Source organism: Pseudophryne corroboree, chromosome 2 (genome assembly GCF_028390025.1).
Source record: "Pseudophryne corroboree isolate aPseCor3 chromosome 2, aPseCor3.hap2, whole genome shotgun sequence".
NCBI lineage: Eukaryota > Metazoa > Chordata > Amphibia > Anura > Myobatrachidae > Pseudophryne > Pseudophryne corroboree.
The window spans coordinates 324,930,798-324,955,280 of NC_086445.1; the positions used below are offsets into that span (position 1 = coordinate 324,930,798).

Here is a 24,483-nt window from a genome sequence, read left to right on the forward strand (position 1 = left end):
ACGGACCCCTGCCAGCATAAATAGCTATATTAATAGCGTGGCTGAAGCGCTCCGAGAAGGGGCGGGGCTTAGCCCTCACAACAGGATTCAGCGCCATTTTCTCCATGTCCCCGCCAAAGCATTGTATACAGTGCAAACGAGGGGGGGGGGGGGGGCACAGTGTTTTAGTGCTATATAGAGGGAAATATAGCACTATTTTAGATAATGGGCATGTAATCATTGTGTTGTGCATATATGTCTGTGTGTTCCCTGTCCGATATACCCACTATAGCTTTTTAGTCCACATGTATCGACATGCGTGGGTGCTCTGTCAAAAACAGCTATGGGGATCCCTGTCGGAATCGCCGACGCCTGTTGGTACTTGATTCAGTAGATGTAGTGTCAGCAGGTCGGTAGTTGTATGCTTTTCAAAAGTAAACACTGTATGGGAGACACAGTAGTATGTAGGTGACCCTGTCGGCACCAACTGTTATTACTGGGTGTAAATTAACATGCTGTAACTGCCTTATACCTGTATATATATTTATATGTATATGTATGGTACGGTTCCATGGGCCTGTAGCTCGAGCACAGACATGGTAGTATTTGTGGGGGAGTGTTATTAAGATTATATGTGTATACTTCCCTCGGACCCCTCGGGGTCGCAAGAATGTTATTTTGCCTGGTTACTACTCCCTGCTGTCGACGAATACTAGGTTTTCTGTCGACTATAAGGTTTCCTGTTAGATCCACAACTGGGGCATTCAGTACATGGTCATACACATTCAGAACACATTAATGTCACTAGAGACCCGACGGTTCCGGACAATCCACATACATATATATATATATATATATATATATATATATATATATATATATATATATATATATATGTGTGTATGTATGTATGTATGTATATATATATATATATATATATATATATATATATATATATATATATATACACAATGTGCATTACATTATGTGTATTCATATTACAGTTTCTAATGAATGCTGAAGTAAAAGTATTCCTTCTCATGTGCTGGTCACTCTGTTGATAAAGCTCCAGGTCGGCCGTGACGAGTTGGTCTCAGATCCTCACAAGGAGCCGAATGTTTATTCTTTTCCCGCCGCGTATAGAATACTGTGAAAGTAAACTCCTGGTCGACAGAGAGCCCTGTCGCAAAGTATCGTACACAGGAAGCTAAGTGATATTTTATTGCTATGCTTTGGAGTTATTTGTATTCGGAAAGGCATCCGATAGAATTACCCTAAAGAGAGAGGGGATGTTTCTTATGTTGATTCTTCTCTATAACATTGCGGCAGGCTGCCGTGCGACTGCAGGAGGTGTGGCCGGGAGAATGCTGAGGCTGACTCCGAGAGATACTGGAGTTTTTCCCTGGGACAGTGTACCGCTGTTTGGGGATGCCTCAGTTAAGTCGATCTCGGCGGATACCACTGGTAAGTCTCCCTTCGTGAGTTAGATTCCTTCACAACGGTTGGTGACGCATTCTGTTGTGGGATGCAGTCATTTTAACCGGTTCGATACCGTTCTTTTTTCCCTTTCTGTGCAGATAGTGGAAGGTGAAAAGGTAAGAGTTCTGCAGCCTTGTTAGGTTCGCAGAAGCGGATGTCGTTTTCTGTTTCTACCACATCCACCACATGGCGCTGGGTCTACCTGGCTGGAGCCCACACCGGTGGGAACTTGTCTAATACTTTTCAGTCGGTCCGGGAATGGACTTGGCCTGTGAGTTAATAATAGAATCCATAGGGGGACATACTGGAGTTTACAGATGATTCCCCTCACTGATTTTTCAAATAGATTTTACCGATTCCCCTCTGGAAGGGGAGGTAGTACGCGATGCCATACCAGAGTTGCGTCTGGTTCAGGACATTGTCCTGCTGTCCCTGTAAAAGAAAAAAAGAAAAAAAAAAAAAAAAAACAAAGATTTCTACTTACAAAGTTGAACTACAGGATGGAATCTCTCAGGCCAGGGAGCTCCAGCACGTAAAGGTAGAAAAGGGTTTAAATGCGTTTTTCTCCGCATTCAGCTAACCTGGGTATATATACAGGATTGTCTTTGCCATTTCACTGGAGTGATGGCAGTAGGATGGTATTCTTTCAATAGTAAGAGCCATTGTTATTCTGTACTGAGACACTCTCATGATTAAGGCAAGGTCAAGAAACAAGTGGTGCAAATCGTTGTTTCTCTCTGACTGTTCTCCAACACAGGGAATGGCTGTTGTTCCCAATGACGCAGATGTCGGAGGTGGGTATCAGAGTAGATACTGAACGGTTGAGGTTCTGTGTTTTCCTGTGGAAAGAGGTCTGAGGATCCGGAGTCGGATCAGATTTGCAGTGACAATCCATCAATATGTTCCGTTGATGAAGAAGATGGGTGCGGCCTAAGAGGCCTTTTCGGTGAGTAAGTCAATTGCCAGAGTGGTTTTCACGGGACCAGTTGAAAATGTGGTCCGGGTCTCACCTGCACATGCACCGGAATATAATCCTAATGGCCAGGATATCGCTCCTGAGGTGTCTGCCCAGTTCTCACCTCCTAGAGGGACGAAGGTTCGGGATCCAGGATTAGATCCTGGTGTCCATGCATGCAGATCTCCGAGGCTGGGGAGCAGTCCTTGCAAGGGAAGTATTTCCAGAGGAAAAGGTCAAGCTGGGAAGCTTGTCTGCAATAAGCTTTCTTGAATTAAGAGCTATTTTCAACGAACATATTCTTCGTGATCTGCCGGCTTGATTCTGTCGGACGACTTGACAGCAGTGGCGTAAGTGAGCCGCTAGGACGGAACAAGGAGCAGAGCCGCAATGGCAGAAGCTGCAAAAGTTTTCCGCAGGGTGGAAAGATTGGTAAACGCTATATTAGCAGTCTTCGTTCCAGATGTGAACGACGGAGAAATAGATTTCATCTGCAGACGCGATCTCCATCCGGGAGAAATACAGTCGTCATCGAGAAGTTTTCACAGAAGTGACAAGTCTTTGAGGAGTGCCTCAATTGGACATGATGGCGTCTCGCCTCAACGAGAGACTTCAGGAATATTGTTCCAGGTCAAGGGACACTCAAGCTATAGCAGTGGACGCCCTCGTGACACCTTGGGTGTTTTCAGTTGGTCTATGTGTCCCCTCCGCTTTCACTCTTTCTGAAGGTGATAAACGTATGAAGTACAAAGGTTCAGGCGATCCTCATTGTTCCGGTCTAGCCAAGGAGGGCTTGGTATCCAGTTCTTCAAGATTTACTCATAGAAGATCCCTGGCCTCTTCCTCTACGTGAGGAACGGTTACAGCAAGATCAGGGCGTGTATCAAGACTTACCGCGGCTGCGTTTGACGGCGTGGCGGTTGAACGCCATATCCTAGCCCGAAAGGGTATTCCCAGTGAAGTCATTTCCACACTTCTTCAGGCTAGAAAAGAAGTAACGGCAAAGCCTTACCACCGTATTTGGCGTAAATATGTGTCTTGGTGTGAATCCAAGAATGCTCCTGCGGAAGACTTTCAGCTGGGTTGTTCTTCTCCGTTCTTTGCAGGCAGGTGTGGATGCAGGCCTAAAGTTAGGCTCCATTTCAGTGCAGTGTTGGCCTTGTAAATTTTCTATAAAAAAAAAAAAAAGAATTGGCAACCTTTCCGGAAGTTCAGTCTTTCGTGAAAGGAGTACTGCACATCCAACCTCCATTTGTGCCCCCATTGGCACCGTGGGACCTTGACGTGGTGTTGCGTTTTCTTGTGTCACACTGATTGGAACCTTTATGAAAGGTTGTGTTAAAATTTCTCTCTTGGAAAGTGGTTATGCTACTGGCCTTGGTGTCCGCAAGGCGGGTGTCGGAAGTAGCGGCTTTGTCTCACAAGAGCCCATTTGATCTTCCATGTGGACAGAGCGGAATTGAGAATTTGGATAATAGTTCTGCCAAAAGTGGTTTCGGTGTTTCGTAGAAACCAGCCTATTTGATGCCTGTGGTTACTTAAGCATTGGCTGATTCATAGTCTCTCGATGTAGTCAGGGCTTTGAATATTTATGTCGCCAATTTGGCTCAGATTGGTGAAACAGAGCCTCTGTTTGTCCGGTATGCTCCCAGCATGATTGGGGCGCCTGCGTCTATGCAGTCTGTTACACGCTGGATCTGTGATACGATTCGGCGTGCTCGTTCTACGGCTGGATTGCCGTTACCAAAGTCAGTGGAGACCCATTCTACTAGGAAGATGGGCTCTTCTTGGGCGGATGCCCGAGGAGTCTCGGCGGTTCAGCTTTGCCGAGCGGATACTTGGTCGGGTTCAAACACTTTTGCTAAGCTCTACAAGTTTGATACCCTGGCTGCTGGGGACCTCATGTTTGCTCAATCGGTGCTGCAGAGTCATCCGCACTCTCCCGCCCGGTCTGGAGCTTTGGTATAAACCCCATGGTTCTTATGGAGTCCCCAGTATCCTCTAGGACGTATGAGAAAATAGGATTTTAATACCTACCGGTAAATCCTTTTCTCTTAGTCCGTAGAGGATGCTGGGCGCCCGTCCCAGTTCGTACTGTGTCTGCAGTTATTGGTTATGGTTACACTCTTGTGGTGTTTCTTTTCTGTCAGGCTGTTGCTGACGTTGTGCATGCAGTGTCTTATTATTGGTTGTGTTGACACACTGGTTATGTTACATATTCTCTCAGCATGTGGCTGTGTATTGTTCATGCCGTTGGCTGGTATTCTATTGAATGCCACGTTCTGCGGTATGTTCGTGGTGTGAGCTGGTATGACACTCACCGTGTTTAAACAATAAATTCTTTCCTCAAAGTGTCCGTCTCCCTGGGCACAGTTTTCTAACTGAGATCTGAGGGGGCATAGAGAGAGGAGCCAGTTCACACCAATTCAAAGTCTTATAGTGTGCCCGTGTCTCCTGCGGATCCCGTCTATACCCCATGGTCCTTACGGAGTCCCCAGCATCCTCTACGGACTAAGAGAAAAGGATTTACCGGTAGGTATTAAAATCCTATTTTTTTAATATAGGCACTACTTCCGCTATACGCCAGTCTTTGAGAACCATACCTAATATTACTGAATCCTTAAAGATCAAAAATAGCGGTTTTGCAAGTTCAGAGTGAAGCTCCATTAGAACCCTTGGGTGAATACCATCGGGATCTGGTGACTTATTAATCTTTAAATGTTTTAATCGGTCACAGACTACTTCCTCGCCTAAATAAGTACCTATCAGTGGGATATTCTCATTATTGAGATTATGTGTTAGTCCCTGAATTGGGTCCTCTCTAGTAAATACTGTTGAAAAAAACTAATTTAGTGTGTCCGCTATGTCATTATCATTTTTGCTTAAGACTTGTCTTTTAAAGAGCCTATACTCTCCTTCTTTAATCTCTTGCTATTAATGTATGTAAAGAATTTTTTGGGATTTGCTTTGCTTTCCTTTGCTACTAGTTTTTCAGTTTCTACTTTAGCCGCTCTTATTTCCTATTTGCATATTTTGTTACATTCCTTATAGTGCTGAAATGACTCTGCTTCCCCGTCAGATTTGTATTTTTTAAATGCTCGCCTTTTCTTGCCCATAAGTTCCTTTATCTTTTTGTTAAGCCACATCGGTTTACATACATTGAGTGATGTTAAAGAACTACGTAATGATCACTGTTCCATACTTCATTAGCATACATGGTGTCGCTAGTGATATAGTCAGGTTTGATGTGTAGCACATCTACATACACACTGCCCTATATGTGCCGAATTGAGTGATATGTCGGTCCAAGCCGCCAGATCAGACGACCTATAGCTTAGTGCGTACCCAGCTTTAGACTTGTTTATCTTTATTTTATTTGTAAGCAGCATGGAATTTACGTCCAATCTCTTGGATGGGCATAGTAGAAGATACGCCTCCTGCACGCAGCTGCGATCCTAACACTGTGACTGACGTCGAAAGCTAGGATCCAACATTGCAACCATCCCTGTATAAGGCCAGCTGAGAGTAAGCTTCAGGTTGCGCAGCTGGCTAACAGAATTGTGGGCTGCGAGGCCAGGAAGTGACCCTTGGCTCTCCCCTCCTAGAAAACGAGGGAGACACACCCCCATTTTTAGGAATGCAGCCCTCCCTCCATCCCCTTCCCACCGCCTCAACACTGTTGCCTGTCTGTCAGTCTGGCAGCTGAAGAGGGGAACTACGGGCGACAATGCAAGGGCCATTCTACACATGTGCAGAACAGACCATGCACAGCCGCAGTTTCCCGATAATCCGGAATCTGCATGCTTCACCTCTCCTGCGCTCAACTCTGAATCAGACCCATTGTTTGTTACATATGTAATAGAAGTCAGACTTTGCAGACTTATTTAAGATAACCTGTGTCAGATGCAACAAAGCTGCCCCAAAACATAACTGAGCCTTCTCCATGTTTCACAGTAGTTAGTTACAGTATGGTATGACTTTTTTTTTTTGCAATCTTCTTTTTTTTTTTTTTTTTTTTTCATCTGTTAACATAGAGCTAATGTGACTGACCTCATAAGCTCCAGTTTTGAATCATCTGTCCAAACGACATTATCCCAGAAGCATTGTGACTTGTCAGTATGCATTGTAGGAAATGTAATCTTTTTTATGTTTGTTTGTTTTTTTTCAAAAGTCAAGTTCTCTTGGGTTGTCTTCCATGGAGCCTATTGTTGCTCGAAAAGTGTTGGATGGTTCTATCAGACACTGACGGAACTTGACCTTGGAGCTCAGCCTGTGTCTCCTTAGAGGTTTTCCATGGCTCTTTTTCTTCCATTCTTACTATCCGTCTGTTTAATCTGGGGTCAATTTTCTTCTTGCATCCAAATCCAGGGAGGTTGGCTACAGTCCCATTTTTTTATATTTGCAATGCCTTGCAGATGGCCTTTTAGCCTTTACCTTTTACATGCTTATCTGCATAATTTCCTTTCTGATCTTCTCAGACATCTCTTTCATTTGGAGTGAGTACTTTGTGGTTTAAATATCCTAAATGACTGATTAGAAGGTTGAGTACACGTGTGATACTTATTCTAGAAAGCCATTAGTTTAAAATATTACTAAAATCCGATTCTGAGGGGTTACCAACAAATCTGTCTAGCCATATTAGGCTATCTTTGGAGAATAAGCAATAATTTATCTCTTTTCAAAGTCTCTTTTCTTTGTTCTGTGACCTAGCAAAGGCATGACTGTATACATGAGACAATCGTGTCATGGCTACCAGCGAGTCCCGGCCTAGGCCTCGGCATTTACCTGTCTGGCCGACTGTGCGGGCCACTCATTCCGACGGCGAGCGCTCTGTTCGGCCGCAGCACAGTTCCCGGAGGTGGTCAGTGACAGGGCAGAAAGGAGACTGTCATGCCGTTGCAGCGTTCCCCATGACTCTGGCCTGTCGGGACATGTGCCTAGGGGTGGCGCTTATTGGGGGATGGCACTTTGATGCTTGTTTTAGTAGTGTCAAGCCAAATTTACCAGTAACTGCAAAATATTTCCACTTTACTGTACCACGCGGCTCTTGTATGGACTATAAATGATAGAACTGCTCCTGTAATCCTGTAAACTGTCCTCCTTAGCAAATATGCATATATCATAGTTAATGTTTTTTTCATTATTATATTAAATTGCAAATTATCTAATGAGGGCTTATAACCAATCAGTGAAAACCATACAATTAAACAGAGGGTGGCAGCAGTGATTGTTGTGCTTAGGTGTGCCATGACCCCTACATCTGCCCCTGCCCATACTATGCGCAAAAAATCCATAAAGAACAGGCCTCCCTTCCCTGAATCACATGAAGCTTGCGATAGACATTCATGTCACTCCCACAAGCCAGAACAGTTCTGAGCATTGTTGCTGCCCAGTTCTTGCCCCACTAATGCCCAATTTCATGGATAGACATATCCAGCCAAGTTTTGTCCAACACCATATAGGACAAAGATGCGCAAAAATGTGACTCTACATCTACGCATGCACTGTATGGTAAACATTGTCATTTGAGCACAGACATCCGTTTGACTGCGAATCTCTGCTCATACCTAACCATAATAGGGAACTGTGGCTCCTGGTTATTATATATGTTCTGTGCTGAGCACTTGTAGGTTGTTCCTAACCACAGATGTGTTTCGTCATTATTAGACTCATTGCTCTGTTGCTGAGCCATTGAAGTCGCCTGCTCTAGGCAGTTTGTTGCAGGCATTTGCTATAGTAAATTATCAGTCATTAGGATTTTTTTTTAATTTATGGCTAGAATTCAACATTTTAATGTTCGCCCACTACTTTTTCTTTGAAATTCCAGTGTTTCTAAAGCTGCATCCCTGCTGGATGACCATTACAGTACCTCCATGTTATTAAAGTAGCATTACTGTAAAACCTATTTTTTTCTTTTCTTTTACTAGAGACCTGTTGTGAGGTTGAATAGTTGCTCTGAGCAGTAATAATATATAGATTATATTTCTCTTCTGTTCATTCACTTTGCATTTTGTTAGTTGGTAAAAATAAACTATCAACAGACTTATATTTTTGAACGCATTCTTACTTTGCAGCATTTTTTCCTTGCTTGCTTAAAACCTTTGCACAGTACTGTGACAAAGGCCAACCGACTCAACTATGCACAAAAACATAGGAACTGAGGTGCAGAAAAATAGCAGCAGATGATCTGGACTGATGAGTCTAAATTTGTAATATTTGGATGTAACAGAAGGCATTTTGTTCACTGAAAGACTGGAGAGCAATACTATAATGAGTGTCCTCAGGCAACAGTGAAGTATGGTGGAGGTTCCTTGCGAGTTTGGGGCTGCATTTCAGCAAATGGAGTTGGGGACTTGGTCAGGATTAATGGTGTCCTCAATGCTGAGAAATACAGGCAGGTACTTATCCATCATGAATACAGTATCATCAGGGAGATGTTTGATTGGCTTCAAATGTATTCTGCAGCAGGACAGTGACCCCAAACATAAAGCCAATGTCACATCTTCAGCATAAAGAAGAACAAGGAGTCCTGGAAATGATGATATTGCCCACACAGAGCCCTGATCTTAACACAATCGAGTCTGTCTGGGATTACATGTACAGACAGAAGGAAGCATACATCTGCAGAAAATATGTGGTTAGTTCTCCAAGATGTTTGGAACAACCTCCCTGACGAGTTACTTCAAAAACTGTGTGCAATTGTACCTAGAAGAATTGATGCTGTTTTGGAGGCAAAGGGTGGTCACACCAAATAATGATTTGCATTAGATTCTGTTGATTCACCATGCATTTTGTTAATTGATAAAAATTAACTATTAACACTTCTATGTTTTTAATGCATTCTTACTCTGCAGCATTTTTTCCACATGTTCTAGGCTGCCTGCATGACTGTTATGGCCATTGCACTAAGCAATGGGAGTCTGATCAAAACTTATGTATATGTATGTTTTATATGTGTGTATGGGTTGGGTTTGCGTGACCGTAAAAATACAGATGCCGGGATCCCGGCTTTTAGATGGCCAGTGGGTGGGCCGAGCGCAACGAAGCCCTTTGCGGGCATGCTGCACTCACCGCACTGCGGGGTCAGTGGCGAGCTGCGCTCACCACAGGTTCTATTCCCACTCTATTGGTGTCGTGGATTGTGAGGGGGTGGGATACCAGCGTCGGTATTGTGACCGGCGGTCTCCTGACCACATCTTGTGTGTATGTGTATACATATATGCACACATATATACAACAATGGCACACCTGTAGTCTAGTAGCAGTCTGTGTTTTATTTCTTTAGGGTCCATTGTCTCTACAGGGTTAACTTTGGGGAATACTTGGTGGAGACCAGGATCAGGCACAGAACAGCAAAGCTTTGAGCCTCCCAGGATCCACTGGTCACCACTGAACAGTGGGGCTGCATCATCCAGCCCAAGCTTTTAAAATTGAGGTTTCACTTTCTATTTTTATTTTTGACGTGAGCATAGAGTACTTGGCACTCCAGGGGACGCCAGCGCTAATGCTCCATAACCCCCACCAGCGCGATTCACCAGCCATGGCTCAGTGATTTCGGCGGGACCCTGACACTTTCTACTAGCAGAGGCACATGGAGGCACCCCTGACTGCACCTAGAACCATGGGGGACAAGGTAAGGGCGAGTTCCTGCTTGCAGACCTGCGAACGCAGCAGTCCTATACCGCTGGTCCCAGAAGACCTGAACCGGCGGCGCTGACATGATCCCAGACAGGGCTTAACATTACTGGTGCTGGGGACACAAATTACATGCCAGTGAACCGGTGGTGGATGTCAGCAAGGGGACGTCGCGCTTCCCCAGCGGCCCCTCCCCCAGTCCAGGGAGCCATTGCGCTGATGTCTTCCCGCCATGGGCTGCTCCTCCCCCACCCTCCTGTCTCACAGAGATGCTGGGTAGCCATTTCAAGAGTTCTGGTGGAATATGGTCAATTCTACTCCAGGCCTCTCTACAGCCTAATACTCACCAAGTGGAATCAACAATCCCAGCAGATCAAGTCTCAAACAATGATTCTTCCTCAGGAAGTCTGGACAAATATCGCCCATTCTGGATTCCACAGATCAACGTCCTGAAACTTCGGGCAGTTTACCGGGCCCTTCAGATGGCTCAAGACCTTCTGCATGGCTCCTCCGAACAAGTACAATCCTACCATGCCACAGCAGTGCCTTATATCAATCGGCAGGGAGGCACTCGCAGTGATGCAGGAAGTAGCACAGATTCTTGCCTGGGCAGAAAAGCATCTTCTGGCCATCTCCGTGATCTTCATCCTGGGAGTCTTCAACTGGGAAGAAGACTTCCTCAGTCAGCAGGACGTGCACGCCGGGGAGTGGTCACCCGTCTTTCAGCTTCTGGTGAACAAATGGGGTCTTCCAGACCTCGTGGCCTCCAGACTCATCCACATGGTACCTGTGTACGGGGCCAGGATACGAGATCCGTATGCAACCATCGTGGATGCACTAACAGTCCCATGGAACTTTCTTCTGGCTTATCTCTTCCCTCCAGTCTCTCTTCTTCCCAGAGCACTGTGCAAATTCTAAGAGAAAGGCGGCAGGATCATCCTAGTGGCTCGGGCATGGCCCAGGCGCCATTTGTTCACAGATTTCCAGTGTTTCTCCATAGACGAGCCCTTTCTACTTCATCTTCAACCAGATGTTTTATCACAGGGTGCTTGTCTGCATCTGGACCTAGGGCCTAGTTCAAACCTGATCGCAGCAGCAAATTTGTTAGCTAATGGGGGGACAGCTATAACGTGTAGAGAAAGTTAGATTTGGGTGGGGTGTGTTCAATCTGAAATATAAATTGCAGTGTAAAAATAAAGCAGCCAGTATTTACCCTGCACAGAAACAATATAACCCACCCAAATCTAACTCTCTCTGCAAATGTTATATCTGCCCCACTTGCGGTACACATTGTATTGCCCATTAGCTAACAAATTTTGCTGCTGTGATCAGTTCTGAATTAGGCCCCTAGCTCACTTATCTTTGACAGCGTGGCTCTTGAGTCATCCCTCTTAAGGGATAAGGGTTTATCCAGCTCTTACTATTAGCCATAGCCTCAGCCCATAGGTTCACTGACTTGGGAGCACTCTCCTGCATTCCCCCCTTTTTGATTTTTCATAATGACAGAGCTGTACTTTGGACTAATCAGGGATATCTAGGTAGTATCCAAGTTCCATATCGATTAACTTATTGTGGTACCAGCCTTCCAGGAACCTGTCCTTTCACAAGCAGAAGCTTCATTGGATGTGGTCCATGCTCTGAAAATCTATGTGGACCGTACTAGTTCCTTTAAGAAAACAGATTCCATATTCATTCTCTATGGATTCCACAAGCGGGGCTAGCCAGCCAATAAACAACGTTGGCACTGCATGACCATCTCACAGGCTTACACACAGGCGGATCTCCCTGTTCAGAGTACAGTCTCTGCTCACTCTACTCGCTCTGTTGGTCCTTCGTGGGCAGCCCGCCGTGGTGCATCTGCTGAACAATTATGCAAGGCATCTACGTGAGGGAGCAAGTCCAGCAGACTGTAAATTCCCTGTAATGTTACCCACATAGCTACCTAGAACTACGATCCTTCCGTCCTTGCAGGATAGAACCAGGGTTGGGAAAAAACATGTTTTTTTAAAAAACAAACAATTTTTGTTTAAACCATTTTTTTTTTCATTAATATTTTTTTTCTTTTAATTATGTATTAGAAACCTTGGTCAACCATGTTTTAATGCTTTCTAACATTAAGAATGATATTAGGCTTTGATTTATTTTAGATATTTCAATTAAACCAATTTTTTACAGCTTATTATTCCTATTACATCTGAATATATGTAGATAGACTAAACATATTAATACATACAAAATACACTCATAGATGAAATTGAAAATAAGAACAAGTTAATGTTAAGCATTTCTCTCATGATGGTCGTACATTGGAACGACTAGCATCAAATTCTACTAGTCTCACGATTTCCCTTGAACTCCCTGGCAGCTCCCTGGCAGTCCCGGCCTCACAATTTGGTGTTTATATGACACACAATGTGCAAATGATTTAATGATTGATCATTCACCCCTAACGATCGATCATGTGTCTCACAAAAAGTGTTCATGTAAATGCCACTCAAAATGACGCAGATTGGATGATCCATCAGACAATCCTTTTGGATGTGCAAAAAACACGGCACAATCTGCAAATGATAACGATGGATCATGTGGGCTGCAAGTATGGTCAGAAGATACGACATACGACCAGTGTGACAGCGCATTGAATCGTAATCGTTCCCAAATACTGCACGATTTGCACACGATGCATCGTCCGAGGTGTCCAAATCGTGCAGTCGGACCTGAAATCGTCCTAGTGTATGGCCAGCTTTACTTATTATAATTTTAAATAAATCTGAATAGCATTACAAAATGGAAAATGCAAAAGCATTTTTCTCTAACGTCCTAAGTGGATGCTGGGGACTCCGTAAGGACCATGGGGAATAGCGGCTCCGCAGGAGACTGGGCACATCTAAAGAAAGCTTTAGGACTAACTGGTGTGCACTGGCTCCTCCCCCTATGACCCTCCTCCAAGCCTCAGTTAGATTTCTGTGCCCGACGAGAAGGGTGCACACTAGGGGCTCTCCTGAGCTTCTTAGTGAAAGTTTTAGTTAGGTTTGTTATTTTCAGTGAGACCTGCTGGCAACAGGCTCACTGCATCGAGGGACTAAGGGGAGAAGAAGCGAACTCACCTGAGTGCAGAGTGGATTGGGCTTCTTGGCTACTGGACATTAGCTCCAGAGGGACGATCACAGGCCCAGCCTGGATGGGTCCCGGAGCCGCGCCGCCGGCCCCCTTACAGAGCCAGAAGAGCGAAGAGGTCCGGAAAAATCGGCGGCAGAAGACGTTCCTGTCTTCAATAAGGTAGCGCACAGCACTGCAGCTGTGCGCCATTGCTCTCAGCACACTTCATACTCCGGTCACTGAGGGTGCAGGGCGCTGGGGGGGGCGCCCTGAGACGCAATAAAACATGATAAAAATACCTTACATGGCAAAAAATACATCACATATAGCTCCTGGGCTATATGGATGCATTTAACCCCTGCCAGAATATACAGAAAAACGGGAGATAAGGCCGCCGAAAAGGGGGCGGAGCCTATCTCCTCAGCACACTGGCGCCATTTTCCCTCACAGCTCAGTTGGAGGGAAGCTCCCTTGCTCTTCCCTGCAGTCACTACACTACAGAAAGGGTTAAAAAAAGAGAGGGGGGCACTAATTAGGCGCAGTATTAAAACATACAGCAGCTATAAGGGGAAAAACACTTATATAAGGTTATCCCTGTATATATATATATATATATATATATATATATATATATATATATATATATATAGCGCTCTGGTGTGTGCTGGCATACTCTCCCTCTGTCTCCCCAAAGGGCTAGTGGGGTCCTGTCCTCTATCAGAGCATTCCCTGTGTGTGTGTGCTGTGTGTCGGTACGTTTGTGTCGACATGTATGAGGAGAAAAATGATGTGGAGACGGAGCAGAGTGTCTGTAACAGTGATGTCACCACCTAGGGGGTCGACACCTGAGTGGATGTACTGTTGAAAATTACGTGACAGTGTCAGCTCTGTATATAAAAAAAAAAAAAAAAACAGTGGTTGACATGAGACAGCCGGCTACTCAGCTTGTGCCTGTCCAGACGTCTCATAGGCCGTCAGGGGCTCTAAAGTGCCCGTTACCTCAGATGGCAGATACAGACGCCGACACGGATACTGACTCCTGTGTCGACGGTGAAGAGACAACCGTGATTTCCAGTAGGGCCACACGTTACATGATTGAGACAATGGAAAATGTTTTATACATTTCTGATAATACGAGTACCACCAAAAAGGGGTATTATGTTCGGTAAGGGAAAAACTACCTGTAGTTTTCCTGAATCTGAGAAATAAAATGAGGTGTGTGATGATGCGTGGGTTTCCCCCCGATAACAATTGATAATTTCTTAAAAAGTATTGGTGTATACCCTTTCCCGCCAGAGGTTAGGGTGCGTTGGGAAACCCCCCCTAGGGGGGATAAGGCGCTCACACGCTTGTAAGAACAAGGGCTCTACCCTCTCATGAGATGGCCGCCATTAAGGAAGAAAGCAGGAGGGTATCCAAAAATGTATTCACACACATACTGGTGTTATACTGCGACCAGCAATCGCCTCAGCCTGGAGGTGCAGTGCTGGGTTGGCATGGTCGGATTCCCTGACTGGAAATATTGATATCCTAGATAAGGATAGTATATTATTGCCTATAGAGCATTTAAAAGATGCATTTCTATATATGCATGATGCACAGCGGAATATTTGCCGACTGGCATCAAGTATAAGTGCGTTGTCCAATTTTAGCAGTAAAATGGTCAGGTGATGCGGATTCCAAACGGCATTTGGAAGTATTGCTTTTGAAAAGGGACATTTGGGGTCAGTCTTTTAGACCTGGTGGCCACGGCAACAACTGGGAAATCCACGTTTGTACCCCAGGTCGCCTCTCAAAATAAGACGCCGTATTATCAGGCGCAGTCCTTTGTTGGCAAGCGGACAAAAGGTTCCTCTTTTCTGCTCGTGACAGAGGGAGAGGAAAAAGGCTGAAGAGATTAGCCAGTTCCCAGGAACAGAAACCCTTTCCCGCCTCTGCCAAGCCCTCAGTATGACGCTAGGGCCTTACAAGCTCAGGCACGGTGGGGGCCCGTTCTCAATGAATTTCAGTGCGCAGTGAGCTCACTCGCAAGTAGACCCCTGGATCCTTCAGGTAATATCTCAAGGGTACATATTGGAATTCGAGACGTCTCCCCCTCGCCCTTTCCAAAAGTCGGCTTTACCGACGTCTCCCTCTGACAGGGAGGCAGTTTTGGAAGCCATTCACAAGCTGTATTCCCAGCAGGTGATAATCAAGGTACCCCTCCTGCAACAGGGAACGGGGTATTATTCCACACTATTGTGGTACCGAAGCCAGACGGCTCGGTGAGACCGATTCTAAATCTGAATCTAAAATCTTTGAACACTTACATACAGAGGTTCAAATTCAAGATTGAGTCACTCAGAGCAGTGATTGCGAACCTGGAAGAAGGGGACTACATGATGTCTCGGGACATCAAGGATGCTTACCTTCATGTCAAAATTTACCCTTCTCACCAAGGGAACCTCAGGTTATGGTACAGAACTGTCACTATCAGTTCAGACGCTGCCGTAGGGATGGTCCACGGCACCCCGGGTCTTTACCAAGTTAATGGCCGAAATAATATCCCTTCGAAGGAAGGGAATTTTAGTTATCCCTTACTTGGACGATTCCCTGATAAGGGTAAGATCCAGGGAACAGTTGGAACTCGGTGTAGCACTATCTCAGGTAGTGTTGCGGCAGCACGATTGGATTCTCAATATTCCAAAATCGCAGCTGGTTCCGACGACTTGTCTTCTGTTTCCTAGGGATGTTCCTGGACACAGTCCAGAAAAAAGGTGTTTCTCCCGGAAGAGAAAGCCAGGGAGTTATCCGAGCTAGTCAGGAACCTCCTAAAACCGAACCAACTCTCAGTGCATCAATGCACAAGGGTTCTGAAAAAAAAATGGTGGCTTCCTACGAAGCAATCCCATTCGTTAGATTCCACGCAAGAACTTTCCAGTGGAACCTACTGGAAAAATGGTCCGGGTCGCATTTTCAGATGCATCAGCGGATAACCCTGTCACCAAGGACAAGGGTATCCATCCTGTGGTGGTTGCAGAGTGCTCATCTTCTAGAGGGCCGCAGATTCGGCATTCAGGACTGGGTCCTGGTGACCACGGATGCCAGCCTGCGAGGCTGGGGAGCAGTCACACAGGGAAGGAATATCCAGGGCTTAGGGTCAAGCCTGGATACATCACTTCACATAAATATCCTGAAGCTAAGGGCCATTTACAATGCTCTAAGCTTAGCAAGACCTCTGCTTCAAGGTCAGCCGGTGTTGATCCAGTCGGACAACATCATGGCAGTCACCCACGTAAACAGACAGGGTGGCACAAGAAGCAGGAGGGCAATGGCAGAAGCTGCAGGGATTCTTCGCTGGGCGGAAAATCATGTGATAGCACTGTCAACAGTATTCATTCCGGGAGTGGACAACTGGGAAGCAGACTTCCTCAGCACAACCTCCACCCGGAGAGTGGGGACTTCACCCAGAAGTCGTCCACATGATTAAAAAACTCGACAGGTATTGCGCCAGGTCAAGAGACCCTCAGGCAATAGTTGTAGACGCTCTGGTAACACCGTGGGTGTACCAGTCAGTGTATGTGTTCCCTCCTCTGCCTCTCATACCCAAGGTACTGAGATTGATAAGATGGAGAGGAGAAAGCACTATATTCGTGGCTCCGGATTGGCCAAGAAGGACTTGGTAACCGGAACTTCAAGAGATGCTCACGGAGGATCCGTGGCCTCTACCTCTAAGAAGGGACCTGCTCCAGCAAGGACCCTGTCTGTTCCAAGACTTACCGCGGCTGCGTTTGACGGCATGCCGGTTGAACACCGGATCCTGAAGGAAAAAAGGCATTCCGGATGAAGTCATCCATATCCTGATCTAAAGCCAGGAAGGATGTAACCGCAAAAACATTATCACCGCAATTGGCGAAAATATGTTGCGTAGTGCGAGGCCAGTAAGGCCCGACGGAGGAAATTCAACTGGGTCGATTCCTACATTTCCTGCAAACAGGAGTGTCTATGGGCCTGAAATTGGGGTCCATTAAGGTTCAGATTTCGGCCCTGTCAATTTTCTTCCAAAAAAGAGCTGGCTTCAGTCCCTGAAGTTTAGACGTTTGTAAAAGGGGTACTGCATATACAGCCTCCTTTTGTGCCTCCAGTGGCAATTTGGGATCTCAATGTAGTTTGGGTTCCAAAAGTCACATTGGTTTGAACCACTTAAATCTGTGGAGTTAAAATATCTCACATGGAAAGTGGTCATGCTGTTGGCCCTGGCCTGGGCCAGGCGCGTGTCAGAATTGGCGGCTTTATCCTGTAAAAGCCCTTATCTGATTTTCCATTCGGACAGGGCGGAATTGAGGACTCGTCCTCAGTTTCTCCCTAAGGTGGTTCCAGCGTTTTCACCTGAACCAACCTATTGTGGTGCCTGCGGCTACTAGGGACTTGGAGGAATCCAAGTTGCTGGATGTTGTCAGGGCCCTGAAAATATTCCAGGACGGCTGGAGTCAGGAAATCTGACTCGCTGTTTATCCTGTATGCACCCAACAAGCTGGGTGCTCCTGCTTCTAAGCAGACTATTGCTCGTTGGATTTGTAGTACAATTCAGCTTGCACATTCTGTGGCAGGCCTGCCACAGCTAAAATCTGTAAAAGCCCATTCCACAAGGAAAGTGGGCTCATCTTGGGCGGCTGCCCGAGGGGTCTCGGCTTTACAACTTTGCCGAGCAGCTACTTGGTCAGGGGCAAACACGTTTGCAAAATTCTACAAATTTGATACCCTGGCTGAGGAGGACCTGGAGTTCTCTCATTCGGTGCTGCAGAGTCATCCGCACTCTCCCGCCCGTTTGGGAGCTTTGGTATAATCCCCATGGTCCTTACGGAGTTCCCAGCATCCACTAGGACGTCAGAGAAAATAAGAATTTACTTACCGATAATTCTATTTCTCATAGTCCGTAGTGGATGCTGGGCGCCCATCCCAAGTGCGGATTGTCTGCAATACTTGTAAATAGTTATTGTTAACTAAAGGGTTATTGTTGAGCCATCTGTTGAGAGGCTCAGTTGTTTTCATACTGTCAAACTGGATATAGTATCACGAGTTGTACGGTGTGATTGGTGTGGCTGGTAAGAGTCTTACCCGGGATTCTAAATCCTTCCTTATTATGTCTGCTCGTCCGGGCACAGTGTCCTAACTGAGGCTTGGAGGAGGGTCATAGTGGGAGGAGCCAGTGCACACCAGGTAGTCATAAATCTTTCTAGAGTGCCCAGCCTCCTTCGGAGCCCGCTATTCCCCATGGTCCTTACGGAGTTCCCAGCATCCACTACGGACTACGAGAAATAGAATTACCGGTGAGTAAATTCTTATTATTTTTACATTTGGATTACATACTGTACTTGAATTTCAGTTCTAGCAAAATTTGAATAGGGTTTTTTTTCTACCATGTTTAAAGCGTAAGCACTGTGGCCCAGATTTATCAAGCCTTGGGAAGTGATAAATTGCATGGTGATAAAATACCAGCCATCAGCTTCTAACTGTTTTTTTAAAGGCTGTGTTAGCAAAAATGACAGTTAAGAGCTAATTGGTTGGTACTTTATCACTGTTCAATTTATCACTCTCCAAGGCTTGATAAATCTAGGCCTTAGTCACAACTCAGATAGCACACTTACCCTGGCAGGAGATACCAGCACAGATACATTAAATCCCCTGAATCTAAATGTATATAGATAAAACTTCCATACCTGACTTCCTCTTAGACAACCGGAACACAAGAAATAAAAACAGCTTGTGCTGGTGACTACAGTGTACATGTTTACATGTTAAAAGCCATGTTCTGCTCCTTAACAATTATGCTGGACAAACTGGAGACCAGTGTTAATGGATGACTAATACCAGTCACATACATAGATATTTAAAACATTGCGCTGTGTGTTACTGGTTTTTTTACTTTAATAAATATAAGCAGTAATAAATTATATATATATAAATATAAATATAGGAAGAGATATATACTGTAGAAAAGTGGCTCACTGCGTGCACTGCGAAAGCTGAAAGTACAAATCACCGTCCACTATCCACCCTGCTATTACATTTATCCGGGAGAGGTGGTGAGCTTCTGCAGCCACAGGCAATCCAGCATCGCAGCTATCTGGCCGATCAGTAAATATCGGAGCCCGCAGTGAGTGCACCTTGGCTGAGAGTCTGCAGTCCCACCCATCTGGATATCCCATCCCGGCGCACATCACACAGGGCGGTGACGGCCTCACCACCGGGTGAAAAAGGGACGGATACGTCATCCTAGCAGGGAGAATCAGTGGTAACTATAAACACTGCCTTCAGTTTCTCACTGAACTGTTCTTATTGCAGCCGGGACGCCGGCATACAAAATAGCAATTCCGTGTGTGGACCCAGTATCAAAGACTGTTCGTTACAGTGTTACACACTGCATAATCAGGATTTCAGCATTTATTTTTATAAAGTGTTGCCAATGCAGCTATTTAAATAATTATACATATTTTATGCCACTCAGGGATTATTCCCTTATTCAAGTTACAAATAATATATGCATGCTCGTATAGGTGACTAATATTTTAGATTTTAGAGGTTTGTTTTTATGTATATGTAATAAATGTTATTTGAGATATTTGCGGACGTCTCCCGATCTCATCACTGATTCATACAGAGCCACTTTTCTACAGTATATATCTCTTCCTATATTTATATTTATTTTTATATATATATAATTTATTACTGCTTATATTTATTAAAGTTAAAAAAACAGTAACACACAGCGCAATGTTTTAAATATCTATGTATGTATCTCTATGCCTAAGACTCTAACTAAGTCTTGAAAACATACGCTGCAGTGTGTTGAATTTTTCTTTTTGTATACTTATTTATTTGTGAGATATGTATTTTATTATTAGCGCCAGGAGGGTGGAATTGGCATACCACCAAGAGACAAGCTCTCTTTATCTTTTCTATAATACCAGTCACATACAATTAAAAACTATTCCACTTTATGACAAACTAATATTTTGCATATTTCATACATTTTTTGCAACTTGCTAAAATAGGAAGAAGAATATCCACCAAGGGATGACTTCAGTGATGCAGACCAGCTGAGAGTGGGGAATGATGGAATCTTCATGCTGGCTTTCTTTAGTAAGTCTTCCATATTCTGTATCTATTTCTGTCATATTCACCTTTAGCAGCATTATGTTGAAGTAATAATTTTCTGTATGATCTTCAGTTGCTCACATTGGGGCAGATGTATTAACCTGGAGAAGGAATAAGGGAGTGATAAATATACGTTATGGTAAAAACTTACAGTTGATAACGGTATTTCTCCTAAGTCCACAGGATCCAGAGCATAAAATTGGAATATGATGAAGCGACAGCGGATTTGCACCAATTGGTCAAAGCTTTTCGGCCTCCCAGCATGCAACGGGCCCGTCCATATATTCCTGCCCCCTTGCTTAGGCAAATCAGTTGTATTTCCAAAGCTCAAGGCAGGAGCATCATAGGTAGCCCTAATCAGGCGAGAAGAACACACATGCACACCCTTCCGTACAAGAAGAAAGAGGTGAGTGAGCAAAAGGATCCTCAAATCAAGTGCGTCAGGGTGGGATCCCTGTGGACTTAGGAGAAATACCGTTATCAACAGTAGGTTCTTATCATAACGTATATATTTCTCTGGCAGGGTCTACAGGTTATCCACAGGATAACATTAGGATTTCCCAAAGCAATTTAGTGGTGGGGGACGCTCCTGATTGGACAGGAGAATCCTTTGCCCGAATTGAGCATCATGAGAGGCAAAGGTATCCATGGCATAGTGTCTAATGAATGTGTTAATGGAAAACCATGTCGCTGCCTTACATATTTGTTCTGCTGAAGCACCATGTTGTGCTGCCCATGATGAACCTACCTTACGAGTAGTGTGAGCAGAGACATTAGCCGGAACAGGAAGATCAGCTTGAGAATATGCTTTTGAAATCGTCATTCAAAGCCACCTTGCCAGTGTCTGCTTATCAGCAGGCCATCCTCTCTTGTGAAATCTGTAGAGAACGAAGAGAGAATCTGTCTTTCTGATGGCACTGGTACGATCCACGTAGATCCTTAAGGCACGGACCACGTCCAGCGATGCATCTCCCACAGAAAGGCCCGGTTCCTGGAAAGCCGGGACTACAGTTTCTTCGTTAAGGTGAAATTTAGACACCACCTTGGGAAGATACCCAGATTTAGTTCTGAGAACCGCTCTATCTGGATAAAAGATCAGAAATGGAGGACGACATAACAATTCCCCTAAATCTGATACTCTTCTAGCTGACGCCATGGCCAGTAGAAAGAGAACTTTAGCTGTCAAACATTTAAGATCCACTTTATTATGAGGTTCAATTGGGGCAGCTTGAAGGTCCTTTAGGACTAAATTTAAGTCCCAAGGCACTGAAGGAGGAACAAAAGGAGGTTGAATGCGCAGCATTCCCTGGAAAAAAGTGTGCACATCCTGTAAGTTGGCAATTTTCTTTTGGAACCATACAGTCAATGCTGACACTTGCACTCTCAAGGAAGCCACCTTCAAACCTTTATCCATTCCTGCCTGAAGGAATGCTAAGACCCTGGAAACTCTGAAAGACCTAGGGTCCATTTTCTGTTCACTGCACCAATGAATATAGGTTTGCCATATTCGGTGATAAATGCAAGCCGAGGAAGGTTTCCTTGCTCTGAGCATTGTTTGAATTACCTGTTGTGAGAATCCTCTTGACTTCTTCAGGATAGAGGTCTCAAGAGCCACGTCGTCAAAGACAGTCGATCCAGATGTCTGTGATAACAATGACTCTGCATCAGTAGATCTGGACTTTGAGGAAGCAGGAGTGGAGCATCCATCGACATCCTCTGCAGATCTGTGTACCAATGTCTTCTGGGCCAAGCCGGAGCTATTAGTATCACGGCACTTTTTCCTTGCTTTATCTTTCTCACCACACTGGGTAATAAGGTGATTGGAGAAAACACGTAGGCCAGATGAAAGTCCCATCTCGCCAACAGGCCATCTACAAAGATCACCCTGGGATCCTTTGTTCTTGACCTGTATGCAAGAACTTTGTTGTTCTGATGGGACGCCATGAGATCGATCTCTGGCAAACCCCCACTTGTTGACTAGAGTCTGGAGGACCTCTAGGTGTAGAGCCCATTCACTTGCCTGAATGGCGTGTTGACTGAGAAAATCCGCTTCCCAGTTTAGGACTCCCAAAACGAACACTGTGGACAAGGCTGGATGATGAAGTTCTGCCCACTTTAGTGTGTGACTTACCTCCTTCATAGCTTTTTGGCTGCGAGTTCCTCCCTGATGGTTGAGGTATGCTACTGCCGTCGCATTGTCCGAGCGGATCTAAACTGGTTTTCCCCGAAGAATGTCCTTTGCCTGAATCAGTGCCATGTATATAGCCCGAAGTTCCAATATATTTATTTGCAGGCAACCTTCTTCCTTGGTCCATTGCCCCTGGAAACAAAACCTTCCTGACACTGCTCCCCAGCCCTGGAGACTGGTATCCGTTGTCAGAACTTCCCAATCTGATATCCAAAAGGGTCTTCCCTTGTCCAGATGGGATGTCTGTAGCCACCAGGCTAATGACTTTCTTATTTCCATCGTAGGGATCATAGTCTGCGTTTTTCTCATCTGATGCAACCCATTCCATTTGGCATGGATCAGATGCTGCAGAGTCCTCAAGTGGAACTGTGCATACTCCACCATGTCGGATGTTGACACCATCAATCCCATCACACCCATTGCTGCGTGAATGGATACCTTTTGACTGTGTAGCATCTCCTGAATCCTTACCTGAACTTTGGATATCTTGTTCAGAGGTAAAATTACACTCCGATGGCTTGAATCCAGTACAGCCCCCAAGTGAGTCATTCACTGTGACTGAACCAGAGACGATTTTGCCCAAATTATGAGCCACCCATGCCTTTGCATACACGTTATTGTCTGTTGCAGCTGATATATGAGCAATTCCTGCGACTGTTGCAGGATTAAAAGATAGTCGAGGTTTGGAAAATTCTTATACATACAAATTCAAACTTAAAGTTCCAGCTTTTCGGCCCTTTCAGTCTCTAGGAAAAGCTAAAGGTAAAAGGGATGGCAGGCAGCCCCAAAACAACAAGTCTGGTAAGACTAAGAAGCATTGCGGTACCAGAGGACCAGTTAGTAAAACAGAAAATAAGCCATCAGCCTGATGGTGCGGGCCTCCACCTGGGGGATCCCAGGGTGGGGGGCCGACTTCTTCAGTTTGCACAGAGCTGGCAACAGTCTACAACAGATGCCTGGGTGCAGGAAGCGATATCTCTAGGTTATGCATTTGCCTTTAAGAAGCACCCTCCTCGAAGGTTTTTTTGTACCAGCCCATCTCGGGTAGAGACGAAGGTCAGGGCTTTGCAAGGGGCATTTCAGAAATTGCTTAAGTCAGGAGTAATCATTCCAGTTCCTCCTGCACAACGAGGACAGGGTTTTTACTCCAACCTGTTTCTAGTTCAGAAGCCAAATGAGTCATTCCGGCCCATTCTCAATCTCAAAGTGCTGAACAAATACATTTGGGTACCTCTGTTTCATATGGAGACTTTACGTTCCATCATTTTGGCCATGGAGCCAGGGGATTATATGGTATCCCTGGATATCCAGGATGCTTACCTACATGTTCCTATAGCACTGTCCCATCAGTTATCTGAGGTTCGCTTTCTTCCAACAACATTTTCAGTTCCAGGCCCTACCTTTTGGGTTAGCCACAGCCCCCAGAGTATTTACCAAAATTATGGTGGTAATGGCAGCTTATCTCTGCCAGCAGGAGATATGTGGAGGGAAACGTTACCTTCTTGGAGTCTGCTTCTGACTCCAAAATATCTGTCAATTCTTTGCCTTTTTCTGGAGATATTCTTTTTGGTAAAGATTCCAAAACCTTCTTAGATTCAGAATCCGCTTTCCATGTACATAGCCAAACTGCTCTGCAAGCAGCTATTGTTGAAACTGATGCCCTGGATGCAGTAGTACCCATGTCCAATGCTGCTTCTTCCAAGAACATTGCAGCCTGTTTTATATGTGCTTTGTGGGATTTTTGCTCTCTAGATGCCATTGAACGCCCCGCCCCCCTTCCTCCCTCCAATGCATCAGCCTATGCATCCACTGCCTTTGCCATCCAAGCTGAAGCCATGGCTGGTCTAATGACTGCCCCAGATAGGGAATTTTTTATTTTTTTTTAAACCCATCCACTCTCCTATCCATGACATCATTTTATGATGTTGAAGGCAGAGGTAATATAGATTTTCATACTAATCAAATCACATGCGCATCTATCTTGGGAGCCACCTCCCTTTTTAAACAATCC

General features: G+C 45.0%; 1 protein-coding gene across 3 annotated transcripts in view; it reads left to right on the forward strand.

Moving 5' to 3' along the window:
* The window catches only part of NDFIP2 (Nedd4 family interacting protein 2), a 216,316-nt gene that overhangs the window by 96,150 nt on the left and 95,683 nt on the right, over positions 1 to 24,483 (forward strand). For all 3 annotated transcript variants that reach the window (XM_063952999.1, XM_063952998.1, XM_063953000.1), the window contains one exon: positions 20,182 to 20,269. In XM_063952999.1, coding sequence (XP_063809069.1) covers positions 20,182 to 20,269 — 88 coding nt within the window. The remainder of the gene's footprint in view (positions 1 to 20,181; positions 20,270 to 24,483) is intronic.